General features: G+C 35.9%; 1 protein-coding gene across 3 annotated transcripts in view; it reads right to left on the bottom strand.

The window, feature by feature from the left end:
* Positions 1-21,756, bottom strand: part of tsnare1 (T-SNARE Domain Containing 1) — a 196,022-nt gene that overhangs the window by 166,107 nt on the left and 8,159 nt on the right. For all 3 annotated transcript variants that reach the window (XM_051864836.1, XM_051864835.1, XM_051864834.1), the window contains exon 2: positions 1,039-1,167. In XM_051864836.1, coding sequence (XP_051720796.1) covers positions 1,039-1,123 — 85 coding nt within the window. In that variant the 5' untranslated portion in view covers positions 1,124-1,167. The remainder of the gene's footprint in view (positions 1-1,038; positions 1,168-21,756) is intronic.

Genomic DNA, 21,756 nt, shown 5'->3' with positions numbered 1-21,756 from the left:
AAATGGTCATCTTGCACTGCTCTGCAATGTGTCACGCATTACGTAATCACATTGGAAAGGTCATGCATGACGTAGGTGGAAGTACCACAGTAGGGCATAAAACTCCATCTAATTTTTTTAATCCAACTTCAAAATCGTCCGACATCGTTGTTTTACCTTTTTTGTAAAGGGTGTTTGACTCAGTCTTTGCACGTTCGCTTTGTAGACTTCTGCCTATGTCACGCATGACCTTTCCAACATGATTACGTAATGCGTGGCGCATCGCAGAACAGTGCAAGATGAGCATTTGTGGTTAAAAAGTATATAAATGTTTATTTTTTTTTAGAAAATGACCGATCATTTCGCTAGACAAGACCCTTATTCCTCATCTGGGATCGTGTAGAGCTTTTTGAAGCTGCACTGAAACTGCAATTTGGACCTTCAACCTGTTGTACCCTGGTGAAGTCCACTATATGGAGAAAAATCCTGAAATGTTTTCCTCAAAAACCCTCATTTCTTTTTGAACTGAAGAAAGAAAGACATGGGGTGAGTAAATTATCAGGAAAATTTAATTCTGAAGTGAACTAATCCTTTAAGGCTTGAGGTTTTACTCTGCCCACAACAGAAATGTTCTCCATATTTCATTTCCATATTTCTTTTTTGGATGTAATATTTTCACCTGCAGCTATTTTTTGTTGATTTAACAGCGCTGGCGAAATACTCTAACATTTTGAAAGATCTAACGAGCTCTTCTGTTACCATGACATTGTATTATAACTATCAAAGACAATGTTTAATACAAGATGCATATTACTTGTTACTAAACACATCAGAACTCCGATGAGGCAGAACTTCACTAAATTAGCCATATGGCTTATTAATCCCATGATGATTTATGGAGAAGGAATAAATGCATAATGCCATGCTTTAGTAAATGAGGAGGGACCAAAATCTTTCTCTCTGTCATATGATTTATAATATTATTTTTTTTTTCCAACAATGCCTGGTGATAAATAGAGAGAACCCCTGGCTGTGGGCATGAAAAAAATGTGTCTTTACCTACTGGCTGGTATCCCTGCCTTGTGGGCCCACCAAATGGATTTCTGCTTCCAAAAGAGCCTGCGTCAATGGATCCGTACGACATTCTGGGTCCTCCGATAATTTCTTGAGCAGCCAAATTGGAGTAATCTGCACAGGCAAACAAAAAACAAGAATGCATATAGATATAATGACTATTATAGAAAGAGAGAAAAAAAAATCAATTAAATCATAAAAAAAGTCAATTAAGCGAAATATTTTAACCCTTTTTGGCAGCACACCCATGGACTGGCCACAGTTTGATGCAAATTGCACATTGCAAAGTGGTTAATGACAATAATAATAATAATAATAATAGATTTATTCACAAAATATACGCCATTCAGGTCAAAAACATGCAATAAGATGAAACCCACATGTCTGACAGTTCTACTTGAACTAAGTTAGTCATGACCCGTCTAAACTAGTATGACCCGTCAAACTCATGGGGCCTGGTGCGCAATTAACAGAGGCGCATGTGCTACTTCATCAGTGCACTGGGACTGTGTGTTAGTTACACTCATTAGCAAAGTGCTGAAGGTGTGAACTGATATGGGGCATCTGTGGCACGATTTCACCCTACAGTGTCATGTACTTCATGTGTGTGTAAGTGTGAGCATGAATTAAACCCCTTGTGACACAGTTACACTACTCACGGCATGAATCAGTCCTCGCGAATGGCTCAGTCATTGGCCGTTTACAGCAGTAATAACTTTGTAAGGGGTGTGTAACATGGCAAAAAAAGGTTAAAGAATGCATCGGGAAAGTGTCTGTCGACCCCCTCACCCTCAGCACAGCTTGTACAGTAAGATAACAAACCTGCTTAATGGAATCACTTACAGTACCTTCATGTTACATATTCAGCATCAAATATCATCATCTGAATCATGCATGATGAAAACAGAAATGACACTTCAGATTCTACAGTTCTTGCATTCTTAACAAGAGAGGGAATTAAAGGGATAATTCTGTCATTATTCACCCAAATGTCATAGAAGGTGTTAGGTAATAGTTAAACAAATTAATAGATATACAAATAAAGCAATTAAATTATATGTTTTAAAAGATAGCATACCCATGGACTGGCTACAGTTTTACATGTATTGCATACAAAAAAATGTAAATAGTTTGCTAAAATGTCCAATAATAATAACAATAATGATAATTTGCTTGTTAATAATACTAACAATAATAATGATATTGTTATAATAATAATAATAATAATAATAATAATGTCATAGTAGTCAAGATTATTTGTGTGCTATATTCTAAATTTTCAGGTAATAACGAATTAAATTTTAGTCTTGTTTCATGAAATTCAGCTTCAGAACTTGGAAAACAGCACATGAGTTATACAGACCACATACAGTATAATCATTTTAAGGTGCTTTTTTGACATTTTGAAAGCCCTAATACTTATTCACTTCCATTATACTGAAAAGAGAAGCCAAGATATTAGCTGCACAATTCTAGATAAAATGAGAATCACGATTTTTTGGTTTCAAATAGAGATCACGATTGTCCCACGATTCTGAATAGACAACTACACAAAATAACATGGAATTTACTAGAGGTTCTGACAAAATATTAATTGCTGGAAAAAATATTTAATTAATTTGAATGAATTATTTTTAAAAATGGGTTTGAACTTTGAATGAATTCAATGACTCATTAATAAATACTTGTTTCATTACTGGATAAAACAGTGAATCATTCATTCAAACAATTCATTCAAAAACAATGACAATTAAAGCTGCAAGCAGCGATGAAAGGGCCTTTGCACCCGGGCTCACCACCACCCGCTGGCCTTAGGAAAACAGTGAACAGTGGGCGACATGCATGTAAGCGAGTAAATACAGGAGTATATGGCAAAGTCATTTCAAAGTGCCACGCTTCCTGCTGCCAACAGGTGGTGCTTTGACTATAACTGAATATTGCCATGTAGATGTCTTCAGGCCAGGACTATTATCAAACATGTGAAGTTTGGAGCAGATCGGAGATTGAATGCCTGAGTTACAACAACTTCCTGTTTCGTGGCGTTAATCGCAAACATTAGCACTTAGCCAAATGTTGCATGATTTAACGTGTTTCTAGTATGTTTGGTACTAGTATGTTGGTAGTATGTTTCTGGGAGTGAATTACAGTGCAAAGCATGCCATTTCCTGTTGCCAGCAGGTGGTGCTATGACTAACTGAATATTGGCATATAGATGTCTTTAGGCCAGGACTCTTATCACACATGTGAAGTTTGGGGCACATCAGATATTGTTTGCCTGAGTTACAACAGCTTAATCTTTCATGGCGAAACATCAGATTTTGTCAGGCCACCACGGACACACCCTTCAACGAAAATTTAAGATCTTTGATATTTATCATCGCTAAGGTCTTAAGATTAGACTGACAACATATGATGTTGATCTGGTTAAATCTCTATGAGGAGTTAATCACAGTGTAAAACAAGTCATTTCCTGTTGCCTGCAGGTGGCGCTATGACTGTAACTGAATATTGCCATGTAGATGTCTTCAGGCCAGGACGCATATATTTCCTATGTGAAGTTTGGGCAGATCGAACATTGTATGCCCAATTTCCTTTTTCGTGGCGAAACATCAAACTTTGTCAGGCCACGACGGACATGACCTTCGGCGAAATCTCTAGATCTTCGCAATTTAACGTCGCAAAGGCCTTTAGATTAGACTGACGAAATACGACCTTGCTGAGAAAAATTAAAAATATTTGACTTCCTGTTGGTTTTCAGATTTTGCACCAAGAGACTTTTTTGTAGGTATTGGGCTGTTACATGTGTGTACCGAATTTCATACCTGTACATGAAACATAGTGCGAGAGGCACTTCGTTTAAATTTTGTAGGTGGCGCTATCGAGCCATTTTGCCACACCTAATTCTGAAACCCATATCAGACGTAATTTTTCACCACTTCTGATGCATGTGCAAAGTTTCATGAGTTTTCAAGCATGTTTAGGCCCTTAAAAAACGCGATTCAATTGGGAGAAGAATAATAATAATAAACGGAGCAATTCCAATAGGGTCCTCTCACCATCGGTGCTCTGGCCCTAAATAAATTTTTTTAACAGTCACTTGTCACCTTTTAGTAGCGTAACAATGTAATTTACACAACCGTTATTTAAAGTTAGTTTCAAAAGGTGGTTTGCTCTATTTTGATCGCTATCATAGACATCAGTGTTTATATCCTAACTTTAAACTTTTATCTCAGTACTTCTGTGATATTTTGAATATTTGTAACAGAAATAACTACTATGTGGTTCAAAACTGCTCTCTCTGGCTCAGCAGCAGCACAAACAGATTTGAATGTTCTGGTATGATTTTGAAGGTTTAATATACACTGGTGAATCGTTGTCATTAAAAAATAAGATCATGTGGGTGTTTGAATCAAGATCGCATCTTTTTATGATTAATCGTGCAGCTCTACAAGATATTATTCAAAAATTGACATTTTGTGTTCCATGGAAGAAAGAAAGATATACAGTTTGCAACGTCATGAGGGCGAGTAAATGACCGTTTTCATTTTGGGATGAACTACGTCTTTTAAGCAAAAAACTTTGCCAGGTTTTAAACATTTTAAAGGATTAAATGTTTATTATTAGGCATTTCTGTAGATCCAGGCCAGATTTGCATGCAAAACTATAAAAGTGCAGAAGAAAGTGTGAGGACCTGTGGAGATAATGACAGATGTCTCGGCTGAAAAGAGTGTTGTTTCTGAAGCAGAGAGTGAAGGTGGGCGAGGTGGCCAAGCCTGCGGGAGGAATGAGATGGAAGATGAAATTTGCCGGGCCACGTGGCCAAATAATCCGATTAATTTCCATAGAGCGGGAAGATTAATTACTTTTGGCAGCAATAAAACATTTCTGTGCTTCTTGATTTCGAGCCCAGACAATGATTTGCTCATGCTCACTGCAGATCCTGGGAGATATTTACTTTGACTATTTTTGTTTTGACTATATTTGACTACATTTTTCAATTAAAAAATATTCTTCTGTGCTAGCTTGCACGGTTCACAAAACTGAAGTCAAATTTTAAAGCTGCAGTTGTTGGTTATTTCTCATTTAAAGGGATAGTTCACTCAAACCTGTATACATTTCTTTCTTCTGCTGGGCACAAAAGAAGATATTTTGAAGAATGTCGGAACCAAACAGTTGATGGGCCTCATTGACCTCCATAGTATTCCATAGTCAAAGGGGCCTATCAACTGTTCGGTTACACATATTCTTCAAAATAAGCGTAGGGATAGTTTTGTGTTATTTTGTGTTCAGCAGAAGAAAGAAATTCATACAGGTTTGGAACAACTTGAGGGTAAGTAAATGATGACACACACAAAACCTATAATTAGCTTAGAGATCAGCTTGTGATCAAATTGGCCAAAACAGATGTTAAAAGATGTTGTTAACGGTACAATTTCTCCGATGGTATGTAACTAAACAAGAGCTTAGTTCTGTTCCAGCCTTTGGTCTGATGTCACAAAGACTTCTATCATGACTGGATGGACCAAGCGGAGCTTTGACTGACAGGTCACTCATATATGAAACACAGCAGTTGATTAACTCAGGTTGATCAGTCTGTCACTCACAATTAGACAGCTGTCTGTTTCTCTCCTAATCATGTGACTGGACAGGAAGGGGCAGAAGGACATGGCCAACTGTCTTTATAAAATGTACTTGAACACAGTGTTTCAGGATGTAATAAATATATGGCTACACTACAAGTAATGAAACCTTGTAATGGAGTCATTACATACATAACATGTTACATACAAACAAGTGGATATCATATGTAAATATTCTGAGGTAAAGATTTTTTTTATATATATATATTTACATTTAGCAAAAGGATTTAATTTTGTAAAATAATTATATTTCAACAGTCATTTCACAAACAATATAAAACCTGCACAATGTGTAATACATTTAATATAACTTAGGATATAAATTTAATGATCATGATAAATAGCATGCCAGCTTAGAGGAGGCCAATAAAAGCTAAAGAGAAAATAAATAACTTAAAGAGCTGGAATGCTATACAAGTGACCCTCAATAATTTTATGAATTGTTTTTTGAACAAAAGATAAATTTGAGGTCAATTATGGATCAAACATCACCCTTATGTAATATGGTAACTAAGAACCTTTACTGCAAAAATTAGCTCTGAAAATTCCAGGAAATGTGTGTGTACAAATTACAAAGACAGAAACTGAGAGAGACAGCAAAGGCAAGAGAGAGAAAGAGAGAGAGAGAGAAAGAGACTAAAAGTGATATTTTTTTTCTAAACTCCTAGTGCTAGTTAAACACATTTAAGCAAATGAATAGATAGCTAAATAAATCAATTAAATTAAATATTTTAATACTTTGGACTGGCTATAGTTTGATGTGTATTGCACACAAAAATGTAAATAGTTCCCTAAAATGTCCAATAATAATAACAATAATAAATTAATTTAATATTAATAATGTATTTGTATTATTATGAGTATTATTTATGTAAATAATAATAACAATAATAATAATAACAATAAATTAATATTATTATAAGTATTCGTATTAATATTAGTATTTTATATTCTGCAAAAAATAAATAAAATAATAAATGTGTATGTAATAAATTATTACTATGTTATTACTATATTATTACTATTATTGCTATTAACAGTAATAACTACATGCACTGTAATAATAATAAATGTTTTTTTTTTTGTTTGTTTGTTTGTTTGTTTTTTGACATGGCATTTACACCTTAAGTGATTGGGTAAAAAAAAAAAAAAGAAACCTGTATCAAAAAAATCAGCAATGACAGTTTTCAAATACAGTACTGCGCCAGCTGAGCAACTGCCAATAAAATGATCTTTCTTCAGGTTTTATAGACCTCACTGGTTGTATGTCATTATCGTGCAAATGCACTTAATTTTTAAGTGAACATAAAAAGAATATATATTCATATAAAAGAAAACTTCTTGTTCTTGAAACATCCTATTGAAACAAAAAAAAAGCATCTGCAAAAGGGAAGAGGAGCTCACACTGTATTCAGACCTTGAAAGAAGGTGATTTGAGGTGAGAAACAGAAAGAGAGAAGCAAGGAAAGAAGGAGGGGGGCATATGTGTCATCCCACAGCTGCCATTGAGGTGTCTTCTGTCTCTTTTTGTGTGTGTGGTGAGCAAGTGTGGGAGAGCGAGTTTGTCAATGCGTGTTATCAGGGGGGCGGTGGAAGTGGGCCGGCAATAAATACAGCCATCAGAGGCCGTGCAGGATTGTGGGCCGACAGGGGGCCGACAGAATGCTTCATCACTTCCTCTCATTCTGAATTTGTCCCCTCACTCCGCTCCCCGTCTCCCATTATCACCACGGAGAGGCTTAGCACAGCACGAGAGCACAGTCACAAAGCGGAACACTCAGGACACACAGCCATTGCTGTCACATGGCTTGCTTATTTTACACACACACACACACACACACACACACACACACACACACACACACACATAAAACCCTCAGGTGGGCACACTGTTGCTGTGTGTGTGTGTGTGTGTGTGTGTGTGTGTGTGTGTGTACCATATCATTCATAGAGTTCGTAAACACCAGCGGAGCACAGTCCCAAAGCCTGTAATCCATATTTTTACGGAGTGATTTACAGGCATTAAGGATGTCAAACCAGTCACTCTCAATCTACCCAAACACTCTATATGGCTACATTCACACAGCCAGTGTTGGGGATTGACCACATTTTCTAACAGGTTTGACTGCTGCATTTTTCAGTAGCAAACCCAGCTGTTGTAAAAATAGCTTTGCTTTTCAGGATACAAGCAACAAGCTATTTTTTTCGTAATACCAGTGGTGTGCCACAGTGGCGACTGCTTCAAAAATATCACAGGAAGCACAACTTCGCTAAAATTTTATCAAAATGCAGCAATGATGTTTACAGTACATATGTAGATATATGCTACTTAAAGTGTTTTTTTTTTATTATTATTATTATTATTATTTAATAGTAAATAAAAGCACAAAATATCACCTAACAGTTCAAAATTTTAGAGTTGTTACGATTTTTTCTTTTGCTTTTGAAAGTAGTGCACCAAGGCTGCATTTATTTGATCAAAAATACAGTAAAAAAGTAATATTGTGAAATATTACAATTTAAAACAATTTTGCTATTTTAAAGCTGCAGTATGTAAGTTTTGCCTCTTTGTCGCCATCTCTGTTTGAAACCTGCAATTGCAGTTATTTGCGGAATTATCATCTTTACTTGGGTTGTGCATCGGCACGGCTCCTCAGCGCAGAAGAATGTTTGCTGTCAATCACCACATCGGTGTGGATACTGTACTTCGGAATCACAGATTGTAGTCTTGATGTATGACCAATATAAGAATTTTCACCAGAAAATGTCATCTGAACAAGTAACATCCACTTTTGTTCTGACCAACTGAGAAAAAAAGCATTACAATAAATCGCGCTGCCAATGGTGATTAAATCTAACGATTGCTTAGCTCAGATCACGTCAAACCGTGCAAATTATTATTATTGTTATACTTTGTTCTCAAATTGTAACTGTAATGTTAACAACATCAGCATTGCGCGACCATATGTATTTAGTGTGTATTAGCGTTACCTGTAGATTTTAATTTCTGTAGCCACTCCGCAGTCCGAAGTCTTTTGCTTTTGACTACGGGTGAATCTCCAGTTGTCACTGATGATTGTCATTTGGATCTCTGGATTACAATCCGCCATCAAAATGATAAGTTTAATTATTGCAGCTGCTGTGAGAAAAGGCTATAAATGATCTATCACCTGCAGCATCCTCACATGCCATATAGCCTACTAGCTGGGACTCCTTCTTTATGTAAACAGACGTGATGTAATGACGTAAAGACAAACGGCTGCATGCTCGAATTTCCTGCGGAAACCCACCAGTACCGCTGTTATTGGAACACATTATTACAAGCTTACCATTGTGAATCGGGCTAAGGTAGGGAGATAGTTTTGAACACTGGCTGGTTATGTACTTGCTCAAAAATTGATTTTTGATCATTTTTAACCAAAAAACGTTACGGACTGCAGCTTTAATATATTTTAAAATGTAATTTACTCCTATGATGGCAAAGTTTTCAGCATCATTACTCCAGTCTTCTGTGTAACATGATCCTTTAGAAATCATTCTAATATGCTGATTTACTGCTCAAGAATGTTGAAAACAGTTGTGCTGCTTTATATTTTTATTGTTGTGAAATCCTTATATTCCGTTACATGTTATAAGCCTGAACTGCTTGTAGGAATTCAATTAAACACTCAGTTCAACGATATTTAACACTGTAAAGGAGGATTTACAACCACATTATTTTGCTGTGTGAACATAGCATGTGTTTTAGATCAAATCTTCATGCATTTCTTATTGGGAGGTGTTTTGATTCCAAAGCATTCTTGTGTATTTATGATGTGACTTCCTTATCAACATGTCCAAATGGATTATGGACAATGAGAAAATCTGCAGAACTCCCTGAAATGGATTTAGATATGGTTAAATGGAAGCAAAGGAATAAAGAAAATAAATAAATACTAATTTAATTGTTATTCAATTGTCATAGCACAATATTTAAAATTATTTGGGCTTGAGATGGCCCCCTGCTTAGGGCATATTAATATATGTTTTAAGTGCAATTAATGTAAATCAGCTAAATTGGTTATTCAAAAAACAAATCAATAACCAATGACAGACAAAGCAGAATCCCAGTAAGAGAGATTAATCTGAAAGGTACATTTATTTTATGAATATATACTTATTTAGCTGCCCATAATTTAATTGAAGATATGTCATAATAACAACACCTTGAATTCAAACTGAATGACAACTAGCCAAAATACTTAATATAATTTGTAAGGGGTGAGGGATGTCTTTGTGAATGGCGGCTGCTCCAGTTCTGTGGTTTTCTGCCATTTTCTGTGGGCACGTATTCTGTGTGGGCCTACTCATCGCCTACTGTTAAATATAACAATGCAGCAAAAGGAACAGCAGCTTGACATGGTGCCATGAATGTGCGTCAAAGCACATGAGGGTGTCAGTTGTTTGACGCAGGAAAAATAAGGAAACCCCAGGAAAAAACATTAATTAAAATAATTGCTTATTCTAACCATTCAAAATGATCTAATATTACTGTTTTATCATGCTAAATGCTTGTCTGCTAGGTTAAAGCAGGTCTGATCCAGCCCTGATCTAGGCTCTCCATCCTATTACAAAAAAAGCTAAGCCTAAAGGGGACTCATAAACACAATTCCAAAAATGAAAATTATTACCATCTATTCGCTTCAAACCTATATGATATTTCTTCCTGTTAAAAACAAATTCATAATTAAATAAAGTGGAGACTAAAAACGGAAAAAGTTTTTCCTTTGCATTTTTCACGTACAGACGACAAAGGTTTCAAAATGATCCCTGTTCACACAGATTTGCAAAAACTATTGTATTCTGCATGCCAGGCCAGTAGGTGGCGATGTCACTTTATAAAGAAACACTACATGCCTATAGACTGAACACATAATATGAAGGGTTACCAATTATATATATATATATATATATATATATATATATATACACACACATATATTTTTTTACTCTACATATGTAAATTAATTACTGTTTCCCTTATTAACACTTTACCTCAAAACTGTTCAGGAATAAATGTTGATGTTCAGATTGAAAAGTCAAAATTGACAAGAGCATAGCCATACAATAATGTGTTTAAATTCAATTTAGTGGCATCTTTCCCCATCTTCCGAAATCACCCTCCTTTGCCGTTAAATAGGGCACTATTTGAGGGGACAGCTATTTGGTGTCCGAGACCATAGTGGATGCTATCGAGTGCACTTATTCTATCCCATAATGCACCGCAATAATGAATGCACACTGATGTAACACTCAACAGCTAGAGAATACCCATAAAGCACTGTGAAGGTGCATTATGGGTATTCTTCACTCACCAGAAGATGGCACCCACAGATGAATCATCCAACCATCCATTTTCAAACCGCTGGTCCAATGTGGGTACAGCGTAATATCATACAGGTATAAATTCATTTTTAATTGCTTATTAATTAAAGTTTATACATGCTAGTTTCCATTAGTTCAAAATAAATCTTTTCATTACTACTGGAGCTGCCACAAACTATGCAAAAGCAGCAGCCCTTCCAGTGCACTCAATGTCGGTTTTCATTCACTCCTTCAAGTGGGCTATATTAGTGGAGTAATGTAGCGAATAGCGAATGAGGGTTTAGGGGGTGATTCTGAACACAGCTACAGTCATCATCTGTGTGTCCTTTTTTGTTTTTGCTGTTTTTTTTTGGGGGGGGGGGGGGGGGGGGGGTTTGGGTCACCTCATATTTCCGTTATATGTACAGCCTGGACACTGTAAAACATGTTTTTTCACTAGAAAAAAGTAACATGAGGGTGAATAGGATAACAGAATTTTAAATTTTGGTTTGAAACGATCCCTTTAACACGAAGCAAAGTTGTTAACCTTGAATGTAAGATTTAGTTCCACTGCTTTTTGTCTCTCTGTATTCTTGTCAGCCTTGTAAATAGTGGAATTGCACATAAGCTTCAATCTCTAAGGCTGCCCTTTCAAAATCTTTGCTCAAATGGTGTTGACATTCAGTTCCAAAACCAGAGAGTGAAGGACACATGCGCTCACCCACCCAAATTTAGATCGTACAATTGCCATCACCTATAATAATAACTCGTTATTGAGATAAATTGCTAAGTTTCCAACCAAAAATAACCCCCATCCAGCGTCCCCTATAAGACTTAGCGGTCATCATTGATGAAAGTAATGGGATGCGGCCTACTGTAAGTCATGTCTGTGAGCTATTGCGAGTGATTCACCCTTTTCACACCACACCCCCATCGGCCACTTCAAAGCACTCACACATTTACCACACACCATGAGCGTCATTTAGACATCAAGACTTCGAAATTCCGCCAAAAAGGAAGTAGAGAGATGTCAGCATTGTTTCACTAGTAAGTGCTTTTATACAGTCTTTCAAGTCTTAACAAGTCCCCTTTAGGTAAAATAAGGAAGCAGTGGCTAAGCTGATGACTCACCGTTCCACAATTATTCACAGAGCACACCGGGTCAAGTTTTCATTCATGTCTCCAAATCAGCCACCAAAAGGAGCTGACGAACAAACAAGTTTGGAATTCCATCATTAAAACAGCCCTTCTAACAAGCTTGTTAATGATGAGGGGGAGGATACGAGCTAAACGTAATCTCTTCCTCTATCTCACGCTTGTAGCTTGCTGAGAATTCCCTAACAGGATTCAGTTGAAAGATCCAAAGGATAGCTCAACACAATTTTCCAAGTAATCAGCCGTTAACAAGAGGTCTGGGAAATACATGACTTTGAAAATAGTACAATGGGAAAATTATTAGCCCGTGTCTGCTTCTTTTATACCAGAGGTGCTTATCTTCAGAGTTGCATTGTTTGACACATAAGGCAAAGTCAAAAGCACTTATGAGTCTTTCTAAAATGACAATAATGTGTCTGCATTTGATCTCAGATTTCATTTATTGTACCAAGATACAGTGTTAATTTTTGTAAAGGAGTATACAACATGTATGAACAGTATCTGTGACATGCTGTCGACTAATAGAGAAAATAATTGAGTCATCCCTTTGTTTCGCACTAAGCAATGGACTAAAACTGAAAGCCTTTGGGGAAATTCTACAGCACTAAAATAAATGTTAAAAATATTCAATTCATCACACTATTTTGAAATTATAGGCAGAATACTTTTTCAGTTTTCAAAGTTCACATTAGAAAGTATCTAATCATTTAATACCCATTTAACCCTGACAACTATATCATTTAACAAACATTTCCAAAATTCAAGCAAAAATTAGGCCAGTTCTTCAACAAAAATCCTTTTCCGTGCTAATTGAAAACATGCATAAGAAGCCTGGAACATGACTTTAAGGTCACACTTTAGTTTAGGGTTCTCACTTTTAACTAACTATTAACTACGACTTTTGCCTCAATAAACATCTAATAACTGCTTATTAATAGTAAGGTAGTTGTTATGTTTAGGTATTGGGTTGGATTAAGGGATGCAGAATAAGACATTAATATGTGCTTTTTAAGTACTAAAAAACAGCCAATATCCTAGTAATATGCATGCTAATAAGCAACTAGTTAATAGTGAGAATTGGACACTATTTTAAGGATTTATAATCATCTCTGAACAGGGAAAGTGTGACTAACTGCACTCTTATGTGACCTTATTCCACTAAACCCATTTACAACTGCCCTAAAAAGATCTCCTGACCCAGAGAACTGTGAGTCAAAATGTAAACACAAAGGAAGTCTAAAAAGAACATACAAAAACATGATTACACTTTATTTCGACGGTCCACTTTAGACATTCTACTTTGCAACTACATGTCAACTAACTATCTTTAGACTGTTGGTAAATCTGCAGGTTAACTGTGATAATTATTTAAAAAATTAGAGTTTTCATATTGACAATTTCACAAACTATAAACAACAGTCACTGACCTATATAAAAAGGGTTTCAAACGGTTTTGTGAATGGCACACTTGCTTTACTCTGTGTCCATGCTTTCAGAAGAGACCACATCATTGGAGAGTATAATGATATGTTTGCAGAGAGAGTGACAAATGGCTATCTATAGGTTGTCCGGAAAGCACGTATATGGAGATAGTTTGGGTGTGTATTATGCTAATTACCACCTGCATGTTCTCTCTCATTTAGAGTAATCTAGACTCATCAACATCAGAATGAGGGTAAGAACAAATTTATGTGCTTAACCACCAGTTGTGAATCCGTTGGAAATTTTGTATTAGATTCAATGCAGATACGAAAACTTAATTATTAGTGAATGAGACCTACTCTTTCAGACAGCATATGTATAATAAAACTACAAAACCTGTGTCTGTGGCCTGTAGCACATACAAATCCAGAAGTGGTTGAGCAGACAGAGTGTTCTTGATGATGGAAAGGATTTTTTTCCAGCTGGTTCTATATAAGACCAGCTGGTCTATTTAGAAAAGATGGGCTGGCTTGTTTTTGATGATACTGTCACATTTATAAGATATGAAGACAGCTGGGCCAGGTAAGTATCGATAACACTTAACACACAGCCTGTCCACATGGCAAGAGGAGAATTTAGGAAGAGAGTTAGAAAGGGAATGGAGCACAGAGACCTTAATGATTTCATTTGTTATAGAGCTCAAAGATGACTGGTCACACATTTTTTTTCCTTTTCAATAAACCTCTCAGTGCATTTGGATGAGTTATAATGCAAGGCTGGCTCTGCTGTTTATGTGTCATTTGGCTTTATCAACATATTCTGCTTCATAATTTATTTAAAATGAGTCACCTGGGATCCAAAGGCCCTTCTGCAGTTTTTCCACTGTGAATGGAAGACAGACAAAACCATCCCGGCTGGAAAGTTTTCAAATTCGAGATAGACCAATTTGCTCTCATCTGAGCATAGCCCACAAGCAACAATCCATTTGCATATGGCCGCTGCCTAGATTACCCACAAAGCCCTTTGTATCAAAACAGCAATGTCGGTGAGTCTTTTGTAGCTGCTTTTATACACGACTTTAGGTATGATATGCTATGAAGATTAATTGCTTCTACTACAATCTCAAAACCATAGGGAAAACGCTGCACACATAATGTGAAATTTGAAAACACATAAAAATGGTTCATGACCATATCTAGATTTATAATGGCACAGCAGCGCAAATGATGCAGATTCAGAACTTTGTTATGCAGATGCACTTAGCTGCAAATTATATCTTTACAATCTCTCCTTTTAGGTGTTTTGCTTCACTCAGCAGATAAACTGAGCACATAGCTTTTGTGTGCTGAGTTAATGCTTTTAATGGGTCCACGCTCACTTCATCCTGCTTTCAATATCTGTCTATTAAAAAAACAAAACATGCTCATGAAAATTGTCACGGGCTCACACAGATGCCTTAAGAAGCTTGTTTCCACTTTAAAAAAGAGGTAATGTGAGATCAAGTTTAAAAAAAAAAAAAAAAAGCACATTTATATGGAAGCCCATTTACGCCAAAAATCATGTCGAAAACAAGTTGATATTATGACATACTAAGTCATAGTTATGAGATAAAAAGTAGAAATGTACATAAAGTCATAATTATGATATGAAAAGTTGAAATTAGAAGAATGTCAAAATTAGAAGATAAAGAAAATTATGACAGTCATAATTATGAGGTAAGTAGAAATTGAGATAAGTCATAATTACTGTATGACATAAGTCAAAATATAAGAATCTTTTCCAAATGATTAGATAAAGTCTATTTTGAGATAAAATTATGAGATTTCAATTATTCGACAGTTGAAATTATGAGATAAAATGTAGAAATTGACATAAAAAGTCATAATTATGATATAAAAATTCAAAATATTGAGAATCTGTCAAAATTATTAGATAAAAAGTCAATTTTGAGATAATTATGAGTCAAAATAATGAGATACTAAGTCATAGTTATGAGATAAAAAGTAGCAATTGATTGTCAATTATGATAAAGTCAAAATAATGAGAATCTTTTAAAATTATTAGATAAAAAGTCAAAAGAAAAGTTCAATACGACGATCGAAATTATGAGATTCTAGTGAGAAAAAGGTAGAAATTAACAGTCATAATTATGATATAAAAAGTTGAAATAATGAGAATCTTTCAAAATTATTAGATTAAAAAGTCAATTTTAAGATAAATTATGAGATAGTCAATTATATGACAATGTCAAAATTAAGACATACAAATTCATAGTTAACATATTAAAAAGTAGAAATTGGCAAAGTCATAATTATGTGATAAAAAGTCAAATTTATGAAATGCCAAGTCTGAATTATAAGATGCAAATGTTGCAATTGTAAAAACTAAAGTATTAATTGTGAGATATAATATTAACAATTATGACATATAAAGTAATACTGTGACATAAGTTGAAATTGAGAATTACAAGAAATATCCACAATTACTTTTCTTTCTTTCTTTCTTTCTTTCTTTCTTTCTTTTTTTTTTTTTTTTTTTTAAATCTAATACAGAAACAGTCTTCCATAAATACTACACACACAACAAAGTTGAACAAAAAATGATGAAGCTAAAAGAAGCTTGCAATTGCACAGACTGAAACAACAACATTGCACGCTACATTTACAGCTTTATTTTGGGCAGTAGTGCATGGTGAGGTCAATCAAAGGAGATGTGGTAGGAGTCCACTGATGTGACGCTTAGGGGCTAAACACAGTCTTACTCATTTCAATTCAATTTCAGAATGTGGGAATGAAACGTAAAACCATCTCAGCAAGTCAACATGGTATACCAACAGTGTACGACGGCAAGTCACCACATCAAAAGAGCTAGAAAAAGAGCTATAAAGTGAGATAGAGGGGAGAGAGAGAGTTTGAATGGTCTGGATGTCTGGGTGTCTGGACAAATGTTAGCCTGAAGCACACACAATGATGCAGAGCTGGGTGACAAATGTAAGATTATTTGGCATATTCCAACACAGCAGGCTACACAACCATTGGCAGTCTGTCAGAGGAGGAAAGAGAGGCTGATACTCCTCAAAAGTGTATTCAAAATGCAAAACAATTTATAAAAATTAACTGTTATATTAATAAAATGTACCTACTAACATGCACAACAAACTGATCCATGTAATGTAAAAGGACTTTTAATAAATAATTTTTTTTTTTATGCAAAAGTTAGGCTTTTTATTTTTACAATTTGCAGTAAAGTTGCTTTGGAACAATGTGTATGGTAAAAAGTTACACAAATGAATTTAAAAGGAAATGTGCCTACTCTTGCATGAATAACCAGTCATTGTCAGAGGTAACCTTTCAAGCCAATTATGTAACTTTCAGTATCACTTGCTGCAAGCCTGCTTGTGATGAAGAAAGACTTTCCAATTTAGTACAATTATTGATACAACCCAAATTAAGGATGTCAAAACATTTTATATGTGTAGATACACACTGAATATGATTTGTTCAATCTGTTTACTACTGTATATTGAAAAGATTATAATACATTAGTAGTTATTAAGGATATCTTAAGTTCTGTCATGACAACTCTCAGAGTGTTTGGCATAGTAATGGGTATGACAATGTTGATATATTTGGTCTCGGTGGAATACATCTGCTACGCTGCTGCTGCTGCAGAGCAAGTACCGGACTTGACAGCCAATACATACACAACACACTGCTGTAAGCAAGTAAGATATGCATCTGCTGTACAGTATAGGAGTACATGAATTACCCGTAGCAGATCTATACAGGTGGAGCTGGGGAAGGTGGAGGTTTTCTGAAAGCACGCTGCACTGCTACAGCAAATACTAACCAAGTATTTGAAGGATGAGCAGCGAGCTTATTGGCTACTGATACAGCAGGAACGAATCAGAGAATGCCATGATTGCAAGCAGGTTGAGTTAAGGACCTATCAGCCTGCGCCATCTAGAGTTTCATGACAGAACTTTGTATATATCAGTTAAAGTTGTGATCAGTGTATGTGAGCAAAATAATCAGCAAAAAAGAAAAAGTGCTAATAAAACCTATTAAAATCTTTTATTGATTTAATCAGCATTTATTTACTACAGAGCCCCTAAATGGACACGGTGATGGAAAAACAATATGAGATGGGAGGAAAAATTATATGTCAAGGCATCAATGTTTTACTTTTCCCCTAGAAACTTTACATTCACTCTCAAAACTTTTGAGTTCTTTGCAACTAAATTTATCAGGGGAATGCAAAAGTTTTGTGAGCCAATGCCAAGTTTCTTAAGGACGTGTAAATGTTTCGTGAGCAAATGCAAAGTTTCTCGGGGGAACGCAAAGATTTCCAAAGTGAACACAAAAGTTTGATATATATTTTTTCCTCCAATCTCATATTTTTTGGTTACACTTTATTTTAGGCATCAGCTATTTACACTAAGTGCAAATAGCAATATATTTTACCTAGTGTAAGCAGCATTTTCTTAGCAATATGCTGTTTACACTAGGTAAAAATAGTGATAGATTCTATTTACACCATGCAAAAGTATCAGTTCTTTGCAATAAGAGTAAATAGTAATTAGATGCTATCTATACTTTCTATTGGCAGATACTATTTGCACCTCAGTATTTTTGTACATTAACAGGATGCAATAATATCATTGAGTGTTTAATAAATGATTTATTAAAATTATTAAATGGATGCTGCCTTATTGGGAGAATAAAAACCCTCCATACACCTTCCCCTAACCCTACCCAATAAACACTTTTAATATTAGTAAACACTCGTTCGCAGTTTATTCCCACTTTTCATTTTTATTGAAAATAACTGTGAGCTCAGCAAAAGGCGGATTCGAACCAGCGTCAATCGCGTTAAAAGCCAGTGTAACGAATCGTCAATCAGGCTGGGATCCATTTGCATGCTTTTATTGAATAAGAGCGTGATCGTAAAGGCAGGGTCAAACAGGAGCAGACAGGTACCAAAGGGACAGGCAGAATCGAGGTCGGGAAACAGGCAGTGGTACGGGACAGGCAGATATCACTCACAAAACAGAACACAAGGCAGAGGTCAAAGGCAGGCAGCAGAGAATCGTGGACGGGTAACAAACAGGAACAGCAACAGGTAATCAGACAGGGAAATAACGCTCAGAAATGTTCACCAAGGCAAAACAAGACTTCGCCATGAAGTGGTGTGTGTGTGAGTCTTTTATAGTCCAGGTGATGTGCTAAGCTGTATGTGGCAACAGGTGATTGGTGTGGAGTGTGCATGTGATTGGCAGGGAGGATTATGGGAAATGGAGTCCAGGAACTGACAGGAACAGACGGTGATTGTGACAGCCAGGTCTGCGAGGCTTACTCGCTACTGCTACGCCACTGAAGACACTGAATTCTGTGTGTCTTTTTAAAAACTTGAGTGTCCCAACCAGACATTGGTAAGCAGAGTTAGTGTAAATAGTGTTTGCCAACAAGGGACGCTATTTGCACTTAGTGTTTATTTTAAGGTGACGTAGTTACATTGTGCTTACTCAAATAAGTACTGAGTAAAATTAATTAACTACATGTACTTAGAGTTACGGTTAGGGTTTGGTTTAGGGTTAGTTACTCATAATTATGCATAATTTACTGTTATTACTATAAGTACATGTAGTAATGTGTAACTACAGTACGTCACCTTAAAATAAAGTGTTACCTATTTTTTTTACACCACCGTATCCACCACATGTCAGTTTCCTTGTAAAATTTCCTTCACAGACTACCACTGCACACAAACAGAGATCAAATACAAATGTCCAGAAAAATGTTTACACATAATGTTAGCTCAGAATAAAACAAATTAGTAATGCTAGTTTGTTTCTATTTGTGGATGCGCATATGTCAAGGTAAAACTTGAGGCCATGCGATGGCATACTTAAAGATTTCTGCACTGTGTAAGCATAGTATTCATCAGGACATAGCAATTTGGGTCTAAAATGAGCTTCTGGGGTAAATCATCTTTGGTTTTAGCATAATGGCAGCAATTCTGCCATTTAACGAGATGATGGCATGTGATGTATGTAGACATTTGCACTGGACCTAAGGCTGTTTTGGCTGCCAGTGCTGTATGCCACTGCTGGACATGGTTATGACCCTCCCTTTGGGATTACAAGCTGTTTCAGGGTTGGACTTTGGGAGATATGATCTCACTATGAGCTCCGAGGGCTCCCTGGCTCATGAAGGGGAGTGAAACAGATGGTACACTGGACCTCCAAGTTCCAACCTTCTGGTTCTCTCCTCACACCACATATGTTTCCCCCTACAGCTACAGTACATCCTGGTGATGGGTTTCCCACAATCCAACATACTCATGGCATATCTGGCTCAAATGAGATAAGGAAGGACACACAGGACGTCTCCTTGGCAGGGCCCAACAATATGTCATCATAGTAGAAAAAAAGAGGTTGATGGTTGAAGTCAATGGAGTGAATTCACATGGCATTTTTTAACTTACCACAATGGTACAGTGATGGTATCACATGGTAATATGCAGGGTTGCAAAAGAATAGATATAATACATTCAAAATTGAAGATGAATAACTATATTCAGCCCACTTACATTTTGAAGCACCCATAATTATAAAGCTATCTATCTCAGATAAAATTGTTACAATTTTTTTAAGTACTTCTCTCATATTGTCCAAAAAATAAGGCAGATGTAAAAGTAAAAAAAAAAAAAAAAAAATCTCATGTCAATCAAGTGAGAAACATTGTTTCTGTATATGTGCATTGTCACTCGCTCTGCGTTTCCTGCACTGTGGTCACACTTTGAAATTAACGGATAAAAAGACAGCGTAACGCAAATAAGAAAACATGCTGTTCTACTGAGCTGTCCTTGTGGATTTCATGCAAAAACAATGCAAAATTCACAAACAAATAACTCATATGAGCCAGTTCTTTTTAGTGAATCAAAAACATACTGCACAACCAGCAAAGTCTAATTAAATTACAGATAATTCTCACAGTATGATTCTTTTTTTTTTTTTTTAGAAAATCAGAATCATATGCACAACTAGCATGTAACTCAATTCATATACAAATGGATCTATAATTATTCATTCAAAAAGGCTCACAAGGTACCAGTCTGATGAATACTTCACTGAATGAACTCAGTTTGGTTACTGAAAGAACATCTGACCAAAATATTTGAAAGTTAACTGGTAATATAATTTTAGGACTTACATACGCAATGTTTCATGTACTTTATAACATCAAAACCAAAGTAATACAATAACACTTTTTGTTAGTGTTGCCTGCACTGACAGATGTATCTAAAAAGCCACAATGACTCAAAAAATTTGAGTCACAAGCAAATGTGAAAAAAAAAGAAAAAAAAATGCAGCTGTTCATTAGTACATGCCATGAGATGTTGTTTAAAGCATGTATGTGTTGGTGAGTCTGTCTGACGTAATGTGGCAGATGGTAAAATCTGCCATCGATGACTCACATTATTTGCCCATTTTCCATAACCTGTCAATGTCTCTGTCATTTCAATGCACCATCTGATAATGTGCAGAAACTATTTTGAGCTTTGGCTCTTGTTATATTATGCTACACTTCAAGCATTACCAGATAACAAAGTCGTCCTCTGGAATCGCTTTATGAAAGTAATAACCAGTGATGTATACCACATAAACACTGAAACACAGCGTGCAGTAGCCCTATCTATAAAACAGATAGTTGGCTGTGCAGGTATTCTCAGGTCTCCTGCAATCTCATCTATAATCAAAGCCAGAAAATGTCTTTTTGAGATCATATCTGATCTGGCTTCACATGCATGCTCAAAACCCCAGGACTGTGGAAGTGCTATCGCTCGATATTTAAAAAGTCATATTCATTGTAGTTTATATTCAGTAAGCCCATATTTATCAAGGTGATAAAGAATGTGGTGGGGGGGGGTGAAATCAATTCACAGAAAAGTAAACTTCAGCATCTGGATGCCCTTGTCAATGCCTCGTGGAACAAATAAAGTTACAGAGCAGAACCAGGAACTAATCTCATTAATGGCTGCCATTTGTGAGTGATTAAGGCCTGTCCTCATGCAATGGCACACTGGACATAAAGTTCTTAGAGGTTAATAACCAGTTACAATCAATTACTCAGCTAATATG

This window comes from Ctenopharyngodon idella, chromosome 16, assembly GCF_019924925.1.
Source record: "Ctenopharyngodon idella isolate HZGC_01 chromosome 16, HZGC01, whole genome shotgun sequence".
Taxonomy (NCBI): Eukaryota; Metazoa; Chordata; class Actinopteri; order Cypriniformes; family Xenocyprididae; genus Ctenopharyngodon; species Ctenopharyngodon idella.
This window is presented reverse-complemented; position numbering and strand designations above follow the sequence as displayed.